The sequence below is a fragment of the Charadrius vociferus genome, unplaced genomic scaffold (assembly GCF_000708025.1).
Source record: "Charadrius vociferus isolate BGI_N301 unplaced genomic scaffold, ASM70802v2 scaffold423, whole genome shotgun sequence".
In the NCBI taxonomy this organism is placed as follows: domain Eukaryota; kingdom Metazoa; phylum Chordata; class Aves; order Charadriiformes; family Charadriidae; genus Charadrius; species Charadrius vociferus.
In genome coordinates, this window is record NW_009648149.1 from 1,007,030 (window position 1) to 1,020,579 (window position 13,550).

Consider the following 13,550-nt stretch of genomic DNA (forward strand, 5'->3'; position numbering starts at 1 on the left):
AGATGAAGTTTCCTATGTTTCAACCAAATATTTTCACTCTGGTGGGTTGGTGTTGGCATCGCACTGCTGCCCAGGGCATGGCCGGGCTCCACACATATGCTCTGCAGCACTGAGCCACGTGCAAGACCTGAGGGCAACCAGGAGCTTCACAAAATTGCCCTCCTGGTCCAAACTGCAGTGCTGCTCCAGAGGCACCCAAAGTGCACGAACTCAACCCCCTCAAATGCAGGACGCCTGGTGGAGCTCCCCTGGAGTGAACCCCGCGTGGTCCTACCACGAGCGGGAGTTCAGCCCACACAACCAGGACAGATCTGCTCTGAAGCAAAGCCACCCCAGACCCCACACATGGTGGATATTTGGTCCTCAGCACCGTTTTAATCTCCACATCCCCTCCTGTTCCGCTGCACTACCCGCTAGCGCAGACACTGAGCACCGGGGGCCCAAGACGGAGGCTGATGTGGGGATGTCCATTTTGGTAGCGGGGTTCACAGCTGATGGCTGCAGGCAAAAAAAAAAGGAAGAAAAAAATAAGATTGAGACATAGGAATCTCCTGGTTTATTTGCAGTTGTGTGTAGTGTGTGGCACCGTTTCCTGTCTGTACCATCGCGGCTCCTCTGGCTCGTTCGTGTTGAACAGTCCCCCTCTGCCTTTGTCACAGCTCAGCCCGGATCCTCCGCGCCGACCCTGCTCGATTCCAGTTTCACCTTTTCCAGTTCGTCCCTGCTCTCTTGCCCTTTTCTCACAGTTTTATCCCCATCGCTTCCAGTCTAGTTTCTAGTTATGCTCCTAAAACGTGAGGATAAACTGGATGTATGTGTATGCACACGTTTGGGAGAGCAGATTTTCAGAAATCATTAATTTAGCTGAATGAAGACAGATTTTCCCATGTCGAGTGAAAGGCAAATCCCTGGCACCAGGACACTCTTGTGTTCATTCAGTCCTGTTTCCAGAGAACAGTGACACTGAAGTGTTTAAAAAAAAAAACCCCAAAAAGCCAAAAACACCAAACAAAAAACCTATAAGAACTGTTTAGCACATGCAAAATAACAGATTTTTCACTAACACTGAGGAAAGCTACACTTTTCCAGAAATTAGCCGGAATTTAGCTTCGAAGATATTCACGTGATGAGTCCTCTCCTTCTCCACCAGGTTCCATCTGCCGCCGGGGCGCGTGTGCGTGAGTGTGATATGGCTGAACTGAATCTAAAGCCCGTCCTATTGTTTCTGGACAGCCCTAAAGCTGTGAAGATGTATTGCATTACTGCATCATCATAGCAATGTCGTTCTGACGATATATTAGTGTAATACATCTTCGGAGCACTCAAATGATAGGGCTGTCTGGGAGGAAGGAGTCTAAGAGCTGATTCAATTCAATTGCAGGACAAAAGGCGATGCGGGTCCCTGAACGGGCGGTGTCATCCCTGCAAGACCCCTCCTGGAGCAGAGCGCTATGGAGAGCTGCTGCGGGGGGAGAGGAGCAACGAGGCTTTTGTAAAACTTGTAGCTAAATCCCGAGAAACAAACGAAGCTTGATACCAGCACAGCTAAAGCCGAATATTTTCTTCCACTTGCAGTTCTGGTGGAAAACCACCGTTTTTCAGATGTTATCCACACGTGACAGAAATGAGAAGTATTTTGTTGAAGTGCCAGTGGCCTGAACCTGGATTTTCAGGCTGAAAATACTTAACTGATGTGAATTATTATCAGATTTCCAGGGCTTTGTCCGCGCACAAAGTCTGAGCTCGCCTTTTAAAATGATCCGTCTCTTGCTTCAAAATAGTTTTAAAACTAAAAGTCTTAGAAGCAAAAGATTCTGACTGCTGTCTTTTGTCCTGCTAAATTCTAAACATTTAAGAGATACCGTTGCTGATGAGGGTTATTTCACACCACTGTTTCCCTCTAATGTATTTGCAATTGCGCATGATATGATTTTCAGCCTATGAGAAGCTGCTCTCATCCCCCCCCCCACTCAGCTGCTGCCTTTGCCCAGTGAAGGTACTCCCAGCACCAGTACTGGTTGTGAGAAGGACCTCACCATTGAACCACGTCTTCCCAACTTCATAATTCAAAGTCCAATCAGCAGGTGCTTCAAACATCCTGGCAATACTGCCATCCCAAAAGACCTCCTTCGCCCAAGCTGCTTTGTCCCGGATAGCTTTAAATTGGTGACTGTTGTTTCCTGGTTGGTGGGTTTGGGTTTGCATTGCCTGGAGTCGCTGTTCCGCTGTCTCCCTCTCTAAGTGATCCCAGCCCAGGGCAGTGGTGGAGTCGCCATCCCTGGAGGTGTTTAACAGAGGGGCAGCCGCGGTGCTGAGGGACGTGGGTTAGTGGTGGGCTTGGCAGTGTGGGGTTGATGGTTGGACTCAGTGATCTTAAAGGTCTCTTCCAGCCATAACGATTCTATGATCTCGTTTCCCCAGCAGCATGGTAAGAGCCATACAGGTAATGAAGGGTTTTCTCACATCGGAGCTATCGCTTCATCAAGGTGATGTCCTGTAGGAGACCAACCTTTGAGGCCGGACCCCATGACGTGCTCACGGGTGTGCGGTGGAGCGAGCTCCCACCCCACGCGAGACATGGCGTTCCGAGTGGCAATGACACACAGCCACCTTTCCTAAACGGAGGTAGATTTATTGCCGCATTATACCAAAAGCGAAGCTAGATCCCTTTAGGTGTCTTAGAAGCAGAATGTAAAATAATTCAGTGATTTAACCTGATCAGCAATGACAGTGATTTGCCTCCCTTATGCCATCATTACTCATCTTGCAGCCAACAGCTTCATTACGGCGCGAGCGCTGTGCTCCTCGTTCAGGTGAAGCATTACCGGACTGAGCCGAAACATCTGTTCCTTGCAACCGAGCTGGACGTGTTTGGAGACGAGCCAGGAAACCTTCAGAGATAGACGGGGCCAGGGAGGAGCAGCAGTGCCGGGCTAAGATTGACCGTGATGAGGGAGGTTTTCCTTGTGCGGGGGGAGTGGAGGAGATAAGCAGGGGAGTCCTGCGCATTGATGTCGGCTCCTCTTCTACTCCACTTAGCCCCTGGCATCTGCCGGTGGTGTCTGTCCCAGCTTCGGGAGGAGGGAAGGACAGGGACATGCTGTCGGCTGTCCTGAGCCACCAGAGAAACCTGCAGATTGTCTCTTGGCCGTGTGTTGCACATGTTGGCACCAGCTGGTTTCAGAAGCAATGCCTTTGACGCCAGCATGTTCCACTGGCAAAAATAACGTTAATTTAAGGCTCAGATGCCTTTGGGCTTTACAAAGCTTTCATGTCCTGCTCCTAGAGTGGGTTTATGGAGAAAAACCCTTCTTTATCTGCCTTCATAAAGGATGTGCCTCTTGCCTGTCCTCATTCTGCGCCGTTGGAGGAAGCCACTCAGCGCTCAGCTCAGGGTTAACAGCTCTGGCTTACGGGACTTTACACAAGCCCGTTGCTTTGCATTTTTTATTGACCGGAGATGCTGGCTTCTCCGAATCCGCAGCTCTGGCTGGGACCTCCAGGAGTCAGGAGATCTGCCCGTCTGGTGGCCTGGCACGTTCCCTCTTCGCACTGGAGTCACAGCGCAGGGCCTTGGGCTCGCACGGGCTGGGCTGCGCGCCTGAGCGATCAGTGCCGCCGCAGGAATTCGTGCTGCTCGTGCGGTATAGGATGAGTGGCTGCAACACAGCCCTCTTGGCATGCAAAGCTCGTTGGGTGGTTGAACATCCTAAACGCAAGAACTCGCACCGCTGCCTCCTACCCAAGCGCTTCCTCGGCTGCTAACGTGCTGCTCCGAGCTGCTCCCGCGTGCGGCCAAGCCAGACCTCCCTGCAAAACACCCAAGGCGCGTGTCCCCTGGGACACGGGATGGCTCGAGGGGGACTCAGGGTCTGTCACCAGCCCTTACACGAGAAAAACCATGTGCACTCCCTCTTTTCAGCCTGGAGAAGAGAAAGCTCCAGGAAGACCTTATTGCGGCCTTGCAGTCCCTAAAGGGGCTCCAGGAGAACTGGGGAGGGACTTTTTACAGGGGCATGGAGTGATGGGACGAGGGGGAATGGCTTCAAACTGGAAAAGCGGAGATTTAGACGAGATATTAGGAAACAATTCTCTCCTGTGCAGGTGGTGAGCCCCTGGGGCAGGTTGCCCCGAGAAGCTGTGGCTGCCCCATCCCTGGAGGTGTTCAAGGCCAGGGTGGACGGGGCTTGGAGCAACCTGGGCTGGGGGGAGGTGGCCCTGCCCATGGCAGGGGGTGGCACTGAAGGGTCTTCAAGGTCCCTTCCAACCCAAACCGTTCTATGATTCTGTGATTCTATGCACGGGACAGCTAAATACCACACCAACGGGCACATGGTGATTGCGTAGATGGATTGGTCCACCCTACAACTGTTAGGGGACTTGAAGTTTTGTGATTAATATTTTATATGAATTTAATGGCCTGGCCCCTGATCCTGGAGGAAGTTTTTCAGTTGGGAAAGGCATCGCATGTCATTAAATCAATAGTTCCCTGATATCAGATGCACAGCTGGCAGCCGGCCGAGAACCCACGGGGAAATGGTGTGGAGCTCTAGGCGGAGTAAATGAGGGGATTAATTAACAATTTAAAGACAGCAGTGCAAACACTAGTACTCAATATAAACTGCTTATTGTGATTCTTTCCTTTGCCTTTGGATAAACCAAAAATAAGGAACATCCAAAATCCCTCTGCTCCCATACAAAAGACGGTGTCTTTTGGTTGCAGGTTATGGGACTTTTGGCCTTCTTTCTTTTTGACGATAGTTGTAAGTACCATTCTTGGGAGATTTAGTATTAGAATCCAATTAAGTGACATTCAGTATCACGATCCATTGCTCTGGAGTCAAGTGCCATTACACCGTCCGTGGTCAGGGGGTTTCTGAGGAAGACTTCTTAAAAAATCTCATTTTTATCAGGACCGTTCCAGAAGTTTGAGCATCCCTTCAGGAACAATTAAAGGTATTCTTAGAAATCCTCATGTCTTCTTAAAATGTTTAAACAGGCTGGGGAAAAAAAAAAAATCTTGTTAAAATACAGTTGTCAGGAGAAGATTATTCAAACTGGTCAAATAATTGGGTCTTTGTGAAGGAAGTGAGAAATGAGAGTGAGATTACAATCTTAGCGAAATACAGAGGTTCAAACTAAAACCATATAAAAACGTTGCACAGAAATAAGTATGAATTTTCTGACAATTTTATAACAAATAGAAAGTATTTCATGATTTTCAATAAAATTAGATGAACTCATTTAGAACTTACTAAGTGCTATGAAAATTAGAGTTTTAATACATGCTTAGTTTATTCCCTCAGATATTAGCTGATTTTTATTTGAGAAATACTGCTCTTTTGAGTGAGATTTCACCCTCTTTCCCCTTCCTTTGGTACGGTGTCCCTCAGGCCTGTTTTGGGAGATTAGTGGTCTTCTGAAGACAGCGTGCCAATTCGGGGGCCGGAACAAATTTTTGGAGAAAAGTAACAGATGATCTCAAAAATCCAACGAGATGCTCCTTTTTTTCTAGTTTACTTTTCACTGTTATTTAAAAAAAAATAAATATTATTTTTGTTACTATTATTTGTATCGTTCCCCACTTTAATGGTGGGTGTGGGTACCGAGGCGGTGGCTGGAGGGCTTTGTGGCAGCCCCAGGGAGGTGACAGCGAGCGGACAGCAGATGCCACATTCATCCCCCCCACACCTGCAGCACTTGCAGGTTTATTTCCCAGAATCATTTCTTCGGGGCATTTTTATGAATAAATCATGTTTTAAACATATCAAGAATTCTTTTTAAAATGCACGTCTTACCAAAAAATAGTGTCGCTTTTGAGGGGTATGGAGAAATATGAAAAAAAAGAGCAATTAGTGATTCATTTAACTCTAGCAATGCCTCCAGTTTGAACAAACCACAGACAGAAAAGTAATATAAAATGGGAGGGATCAACAACATGTATTTGAGCCAAACAGATAATCAGTAGAGGAGCAATAGGCGGTCGTTTGCAGGGCATCATTTTGATGCAGCAGCAGGAGGAAGGGGTGTTATAAGGCCATCAGACATCAGAAAAGCCGTGACCACAAGTTCTCCACCCCACGGAGAGCGCCGGGGGGGGGCACCGTGCCACTCCTGCCCCCATCCTCCCGCTCCCCGGCCCCGGGGCTCCCGCACCCCCCGGCTGACCGACGGACGGAGCAAGGCGCTTCCGAAAGGCGCCGCAGGCGTGGGGCGTTATTGGCAGTAAGTATCCCCTTCCCAAGAGCCAAATCCCCACATTAAGTGCGATGAATTATAAATAAGCTCAAGTGAGATTTAATCGTGTAGCTTTGTTATTAAAAAGATCGTTGCCCTGTTCTTCCCTACATGGTTTTAATTTTCGTTTTGCAGAGAAAGGGATTTTTTAGGCTGTTCTGGGGCTGGAGATGTCCACGTTCAGCTGTTGGCTGCAGCGGACCCAGCGGCCTGAGCGAGAGAGGATCTCCTGCGAAGCCCTCTCCTGCCGAAGGGCGCTGTACATGGCGTGACACGGAGGTGATCTCCCTGCTGGGGGTTGTGTCTTGTGAAAAGATCCACAAAAACCAGAGCGCAGTCTGATACACATGAAACTAAATATCCAGAAGACATAACGCGCAGGCAAACCTACTAGCTCAAGTATTTTTTTTTCTTCCAAAGTAACATCTGGTTGACTGCATCTACTCCGCAGGTGTAAAAATGGAGCTGGCTCTCCTTTATATTAATATTGGGCTGCTGAGGCAGACAAGTCAGTCCATATTCTGGAGTAGGAGCTGACCATGGCATGAAGTCTGCAAAGAGAAAATTCAGACTTCCTCCAAAACATCCTAACTCCGCGAATCTCCGACCCATGGTACAGCATGGCAGCGGTTCTGCACAGGGACAGAAACTGATGTAAATTTAGAGAATGAGGAAAACTGACTGTGAGAGCTTCTCTTGGAGGACCAACCTCCACCCTCTGCACATAACACCTCCTGATACCGGCGGAGCTTCCCGTGGCCGTGCTGTGGGCCTGCGCACAGCCGCCTCTCCGAACACCGCTCCCCGTACCCAGATATTTCACATAGAGAGGGAACCTTTCGTCTGCGCCTCTGACACTTGCAGCTCTGTCGATCTATGCGCACATCCCTTTTCTTTATCAGCACGCCTTTCTTCCAAACTGCTCTAATTGCTTTTCATGTTTCATGTTGTCAGCTGGGAGATCTCCTCCAGCCCTCAATTTTTCTGTCAGTTTTGGATTTGTTTTTTTTTTTTCCTGTACATTTTATGTGATTTTTCTTTTCAAATGTGGAGCGTGGCTTCTCTAAAGCTAAATGGCCTTCAGCGATCAATGTTTAAATGGTCCCTAATGTGATAGGGCCATTCTCCTAATAGGCAGCGAGCTGTTCAGGTTACCTGCGGTTCCTTGGAGAGGACTACATGCTCTCCAATTACAGCGCTTGGTGTAACTTCAAACCCAGAATCCATAATGAGTAGTAGAAATGGCTTCAGATCATTTTTCTGTGTGAATCCAATTGTTTTGACTTTAGATTGTTCTCAGCATCCCACAACAACTCATCTCCAGGTGCCTCCTTGCACCCTTGATCCTGCATCTCCTCCCAGCCTCCGAGACCAAGAAGGACCTTATGGATTACAGGCCACTTAAAGCATCTGGTGATAATCAGGTGGCATCACGATGGCATCGCCACTGGAGACCACCTTCTGTTCTCTCACACTGAGTCCAGTCCTCATCGTTGAGGCAGCATACGTGAGGACGAGCCCATGCTGGGATCTTCGCGTCTCCTCTCTTGCGGAGACGATTCACTGGCCTCCGAGCAGTCTCTCATGTCCACCTGTGAAGTGTCCTGAGTCCATGATAAACCAGGACTGGCATCAGCTCAGCCTCACGCTCCCCACTCTCCCAGTCCTAAATTGAGGCTGTATTGTAGTTATTTAATATCCTAGTGAATAAGAAAAAAAAAATATTCCCTTTGGCTCAGATGAAGTCCTCAGAGTTTTTTGGAGCTACCCTGGACTTGCACCAGATTTTTCTTCTTACTGACTTATGTTTAACACCAGGGGAGGAAAACACTACCCTTGCAAAAACCATCCATCCAAGCCTCTGAGAACTGGTCCATATGGCAATGTGTACGTGTGCTACACCTGATGCCAGATACCATATGCGTGGTAGGAAAACACAGTTATAATTGTGTACTCTCCTGAGGAATAACAAGTGTGATGATTTATCAGGCATCATATCACATGGCAGTAGCAGAAACCAGGCAGTCGAGCTTAGTTTCACAGGCGTTTCCCTTCCTGGCTGGAGAACCTGATCCCGTAACCTGAGATATCCAGAGCAGATTACTTACATGTCAGTATGTGTATCGGTAAGTCTAGCTGGGACATCTCCTCAAAAACCCATCAGGAATGGCCTCAGACACGAGGCACTCTCGTGGTTATGTTTCTTTTACTTCAACAGACAGTTTTTCCCATCTTTGATCAAAGGTCTTGGCTGACACGGCCTTGGGCTGGTGCTAATGAACCTTCCAGATTTCTTTTTCTCAGACACCAAATCTGATAAGTCTTTTGGCTCTGTGGCCAGTCAATTCAGCCAGACGTGATCCTGATGTCTCAATATGTCCCTAAAATGCCCGTGGTCTGCAGAAGGGCAGAGCAAGGAGCGGTCACCCCGGGGCCGTAAGACACCGCGGAAAAAAACAGTGAGAAAACTGAGCTGTCTCCTGAAACCCGTCTTCATTCACCAGTATCTTCATGCACAATTTATTCTCCCTACTGCTTAGGAATATCCTTTTTTTGAGTCGGATGTGTATGCAATGCAACATAAATACGCTTACATGTACTTATGCATATACCTCTCACATAACACGATTTGAGCTCTCCCACACAGCCATGGGAAATCTCTAGAACCGACAACAAGCTGCAGAAGATGAAATACTGTGCAGACGAGTAGGAGAGATGAAACGTGGTGTCTATCTGTTCCCTAAGAAAAATATTTATCTCTAATATTTACTAAAAGCTTGCTTGTGTGATCTAGATGCAAAATTCCTGGGGCCGTGAGGGTTTTAAAAATGACTTAATTTTCATATTTTCAGATGCGTATGTGAGTTGCATAAAACAGGTGGGGTTTACAGCCCTGTAAAAGTGTGTGCATAGTTCGCAGCATAAATTAGGTTAATAGCTCAGCGTACGATCCCTCTGAATCCGAAGGGTTATGAAGGGCGCTGACGGGCATTTTGTTGCAAATCATTCTTCCGGGAATTATTGTGGGAAGTCCCACCGAGTTTCCACTCAGCTGTGGCCGTTTGCTGTGCCGCCCTCTCCGCCCGCAGCGGCACCCCGAGGCGCGCCGACACGGGACCCCCCTTGGCTTTCCCTGCCGATACGGTTCCCATCCATGTTCTCCAGCTGGCCAGATGACTTCTTGCCCGCCCTGAGGGCTGACGTTGCTCGTGCCATAGCAGAATTGTGCCAAACGCATAAATGCGTCCCTCCGTCGTCGCTGCGGAGTGGGGCTGTGTTGGCCCCATTTAATTTTTTTGACATTTAATTTTTTTCTTTTTTCCAAATGGTTGTTGATCAGGATAGGATACATCAAATACTCCCAGAATCCACTCCACGATATTTTGGTGCACACCATATATGCGGGGAAGTACTGACGTTGGAGAGCATTACAATCTCGTAATTTAATAGTCATTTTTAACCTGACACACAGAATTTTGCATTTTATATCATTTTCTTGGTATTAGAAACAAAGAAGAGGTCTCGTTGGAAGGTCTCTCCTCTGCCCGGGCAGGTGCCCCAGTGCAGGCAGGGGCTTTGCATCCTTCACTGCTCCTCAAAGCAACAGTAAATAAAGTTTTCCTAGAAAATGATTCAACCTGGCCAAAGTGGAGCAGGATGAGGGCCATGATGTGAACAGTAACAGCGGCTTCGGTTGTAGAAGGGGGTTTTTTGTAATTTATTCCTACGAACAACACGGAAGAGAAAGAAATTAATTCCTCATGCAATGTCTCATATCCCGCAAATTATTTCATTGCATTTTATGAATGTTCACTTCAATTCACAATAATTTTCCAATTTCAGTCTTATCTTTCTACTTTACATAACCAGTGCTTACTGGGGCTCTTTCCCGTGACGGGCGTGGCATATTGTGCTTATTAATGAGCGCTATCTTGCTAAGCGATGCACTCTTATAATTGATGTTTTGAACTTTGCGCACTTTAAAACATTAATCTGTGAAGAGATAAGCAAATGAAATTCACTGCCGTGATGGACGTGGCCATAATACTGCTACTGAGTTCTCACTACCCAGTTCAGATTTTTGTCATTGCTCCGTAAGTTGCACAGTTATTAACAGTCAATTAAAAGCTTGTCTGTGTGGGAAAACTTTTTCAGCAAGTCTTTTTAACCTTCAGGCCTGCAATTTCCACCCTGTGTAGGCATGACTGCCGTGATGCATTGTTTGAAGATAAAAATTATATTTAACAGGTTTTGGTTTATTATGTGGCGAACGCCTTATGAGGAATGTGAAACAATTCATTTGCTCCCCACCTGGAGCGCACTGCTCAACGGATGCAGAAAGATGAACGTTGAACCAGGTGGCAGTTTGCCTCTGACGGATATCAAAAGTGCTCGCTGCGAGGCGGGAACCACAGCAGGGAAAAGCTGGGAGATGCTGGGAGTAAGCAAGCTACACGGACGTCCGTGTGTGCTACGCATCCACCTCAAGTGGAGATAAATGAGCTCTTGAGTCGTATCACTGTTCTTGCTCTCTAAAATAGTTAATAGTTTCAGATACAACATACCAAAGAGTCACATATTTCACGTTGGTTTACATCAGACAAACCTCTCCCTGGTTTCAGCAGCGCTCCCGCTGACCGTCCGTGGTTCCGCGTAGCAAGGCGAACGCCGGGAATCTTACTCATTGGGGGTGGGTCCTCCGGGAGAGGAGAGCTGTTATTTAATTTTTAATTGAGAAGATGAAACGCTCGTTAGAGCACACACGTAAGGACTGGGTGGTGTGGTGAGCAAGCCTGAAAGGGCTCTTTGCCTGGCGGTAGGACATGGGATGACCCCCCCATGTGCACCCACGGCCACCCCTTCGAGATGACCGGCTGCCGGTCCCCCCCAGCAGGTTCCCTGCCTGCCTTTGGCAGCCCTCGGGGTGCAGGCAGCCCCCAGCTGGTGAGGTCTACCACCCTTCGTGTGGGGCTGGTTAGTGAATAGCGACAAGGTCATGTGGTCCTTGGGAAGTGAGGGCACCTGTGATGGGAAGCTGGTGCTGGGGCCACTGGCAGCAGGGGTGGACCAGCTGCTCCAGGGCTGGGCTCGTTGTCCCTGCGGCTTGCCCTGATCACTGGCTTTGCTTCTGCTGGCTGCTGGGGGGCAGATGTCCACCCAGGTGCAAATCGTAAGCCCTAACAGCTGCTGAAACTCTTAAGGCAAGGTTCTGAAGGAGGACTGTGCCTTGTGTTCCGTGAAGCCCACCAGGTACAGAGCTGCCTTAGCAAGTTGCTCTTGTGGCTCTGGAGGCTGCTGAGCTTGGCTGTGGGGCAGGGGCAGGGGCAGGGGCAGGAGAGGACCCGACCTAACCCTTGGCCAAGCCCAGGAGCTCAGGGGATTTCTGAACAGAAGCTGCCGTGGTGGCCCAGCTCCCCTTGGACATGTGTTACCTGCAGCACCCAGAAAAAGCCCTCTAGCTGCTGTGGAGATGTTGGTGGAGCTTTGGGTGTTCTGTGCTCAGCTTCCAGTAATTTCTTTCTCCAATTATTTCATTTCAGCAAAACCATTTGAGAGCGGGCAGTACCTGGACATCTATGGAATTACAAGAGACCAGGCTGGGGAATATGAATGCAGTGCGGAAAATGATGTCTCAGTCCCAGATGTGAAAAAAGTAAAAGTCACAGTAAACTGTAAGTCATGTTGTTTTTTAATCACTAAATCCAATGGAGAAGCGGGACGTGGCTGAGAAGAAAAGTCTAATGCAGAGAACTGCTGCTCGTGGTGAAATTGGAGCGTGTTTGGGTTTTGCATTGCAGTAGCGAAATGATCTGCGCTATTTGATGTACGTGGTAGTCTCACCAAAGGAAGGGAAAATGAGATTAAGGTTCAAATCCTCCCTTTTTCTGCTAGAGGATGGTGGTGCCGGCGTGGGCTTTGTAGCCAGTGCTCCCGCTGGGCTGTGGTGCTGACGCTCGGGTTTTAGAGTAATTTTTTGAGTAATTATCCGAGTCACTTCTGAGGACCGCTGTGGTTGTTGGGCTGAAGTGTTTCCGATTTGATTTGCTGCAGTTGTGCAATAATATAAGGAGATGAGAAACTTTGAGATTCTGTTTGGGCAATTTGGGTGATCCATCTCGGTGGAAATGTGAAGTGCTCGCAGTATAGGCAGCAAGCTGCTGGTGCGGGTGCCCGGGTGGGAAGGTGAGGAGGGCTTTGCTGGTGTGCAGTTCTGCCGTAGTGGTCCCGATGGTAACGCCAGGAACTGCCACAGCAGCCCATGACCTGTCCCCGCAGCCTCTCAGGTCTGACCCTCGGACTGTCACACTGAGGAGGTGCTTCTGCCTTGGGACTGAATTTGGTTTAGCACTTGGTATGGCATGAATCATTCAGAACAGTGTTCTTCTTCCCTCCAACATGGTGGGGGGAAGGAAAAATAGGAAAGAAAATGGGAAAAATTGCTTTCATTCATTCTAATTAACTTTGTTAGGTTACGTACAACTACCCGGCTGGTAATCTGGAACAGATTCTGGTTTGAAAACTGCTGTGGCATCTTTATTGACCGTAATTTTTTGAGACCTCAGCTTTGTGTCTCCCTCCGCAGACCTTGTCCCTGCAGATGTGCTGCAGGCAGCAAAGCCCGTCGGCTGCTGCGGAGGTGGCGGTGGGAGCGGGGGGTGGGCTGGTGCAGGGGGGTCGCTGGTGGCAGTAGCTGTCCTACCAGGTGTTTATGGGATGTTCCCACATCCAAGAGCTGACTCACTCCCCTCGTTTACATGACATCAGGGTGCTTGGAGTTCGTGATATCCTGGGACGTGGTGGATCAATGCACTGATGGCTATAGAATAGCTCGGTCATGCGCTGGGTCCCGCAGACGGCTTTCTGCACTGCTTGGTCACGTAGGCCGGAGATGTTGGGCGCAGATCCTGCTGTCCCTCTGCTCCGAGGCTCTGGTGTAACGAGCCGTGAGCATCAGTCCTTGCCCTACGAGTCACGAGGACAGACTTCAGCTCCAGAGCAGCTCGAGGAGGCTCATGCAGAGCCCATCACTGCTGCTTTGCCCTCGTTGATGTGTTTCCACCTACATCAGCTGTGCTGAACTCCCGAAAGCAGGAATTCCCTAAAAACTAGGGGCTATGTGGGAGGACAAACCACAGCGGATGATGTCCTATGGAACAAGCGACCATTACTTATTGCGCAGTATGTTGCCAAGGAGAGAAGTTGTGCAGATACTTGTGTAGGTGTGTCCTGGGTGTTTTGGTGTGACACCTTTCACACAGGTTGCACTCAAACGCTTCGTGTTGTCAGACAAATAACTTGCAGTAGGGACCAGA

General features: G+C 48.7%; 1 protein-coding gene across 1 annotated transcript in view; it reads left to right on the forward strand.

Annotated features, from left to right (window-relative positions):
* NEGR1 (neuronal growth regulator 1) overlaps positions 1-13,550 on the forward strand; it is a 171,248-nt gene that overhangs the window by 66,501 nt on the left and 91,197 nt on the right. Inside the window, exon 6 of the mRNA XM_009883989.1 lies at positions 11,778-11,909. Within this exon, the coding sequence (XP_009882291.1) occupies positions 11,778-11,909 (132 nt within the window). The remainder of the gene's footprint in view (positions 1-11,777; positions 11,910-13,550) is intronic.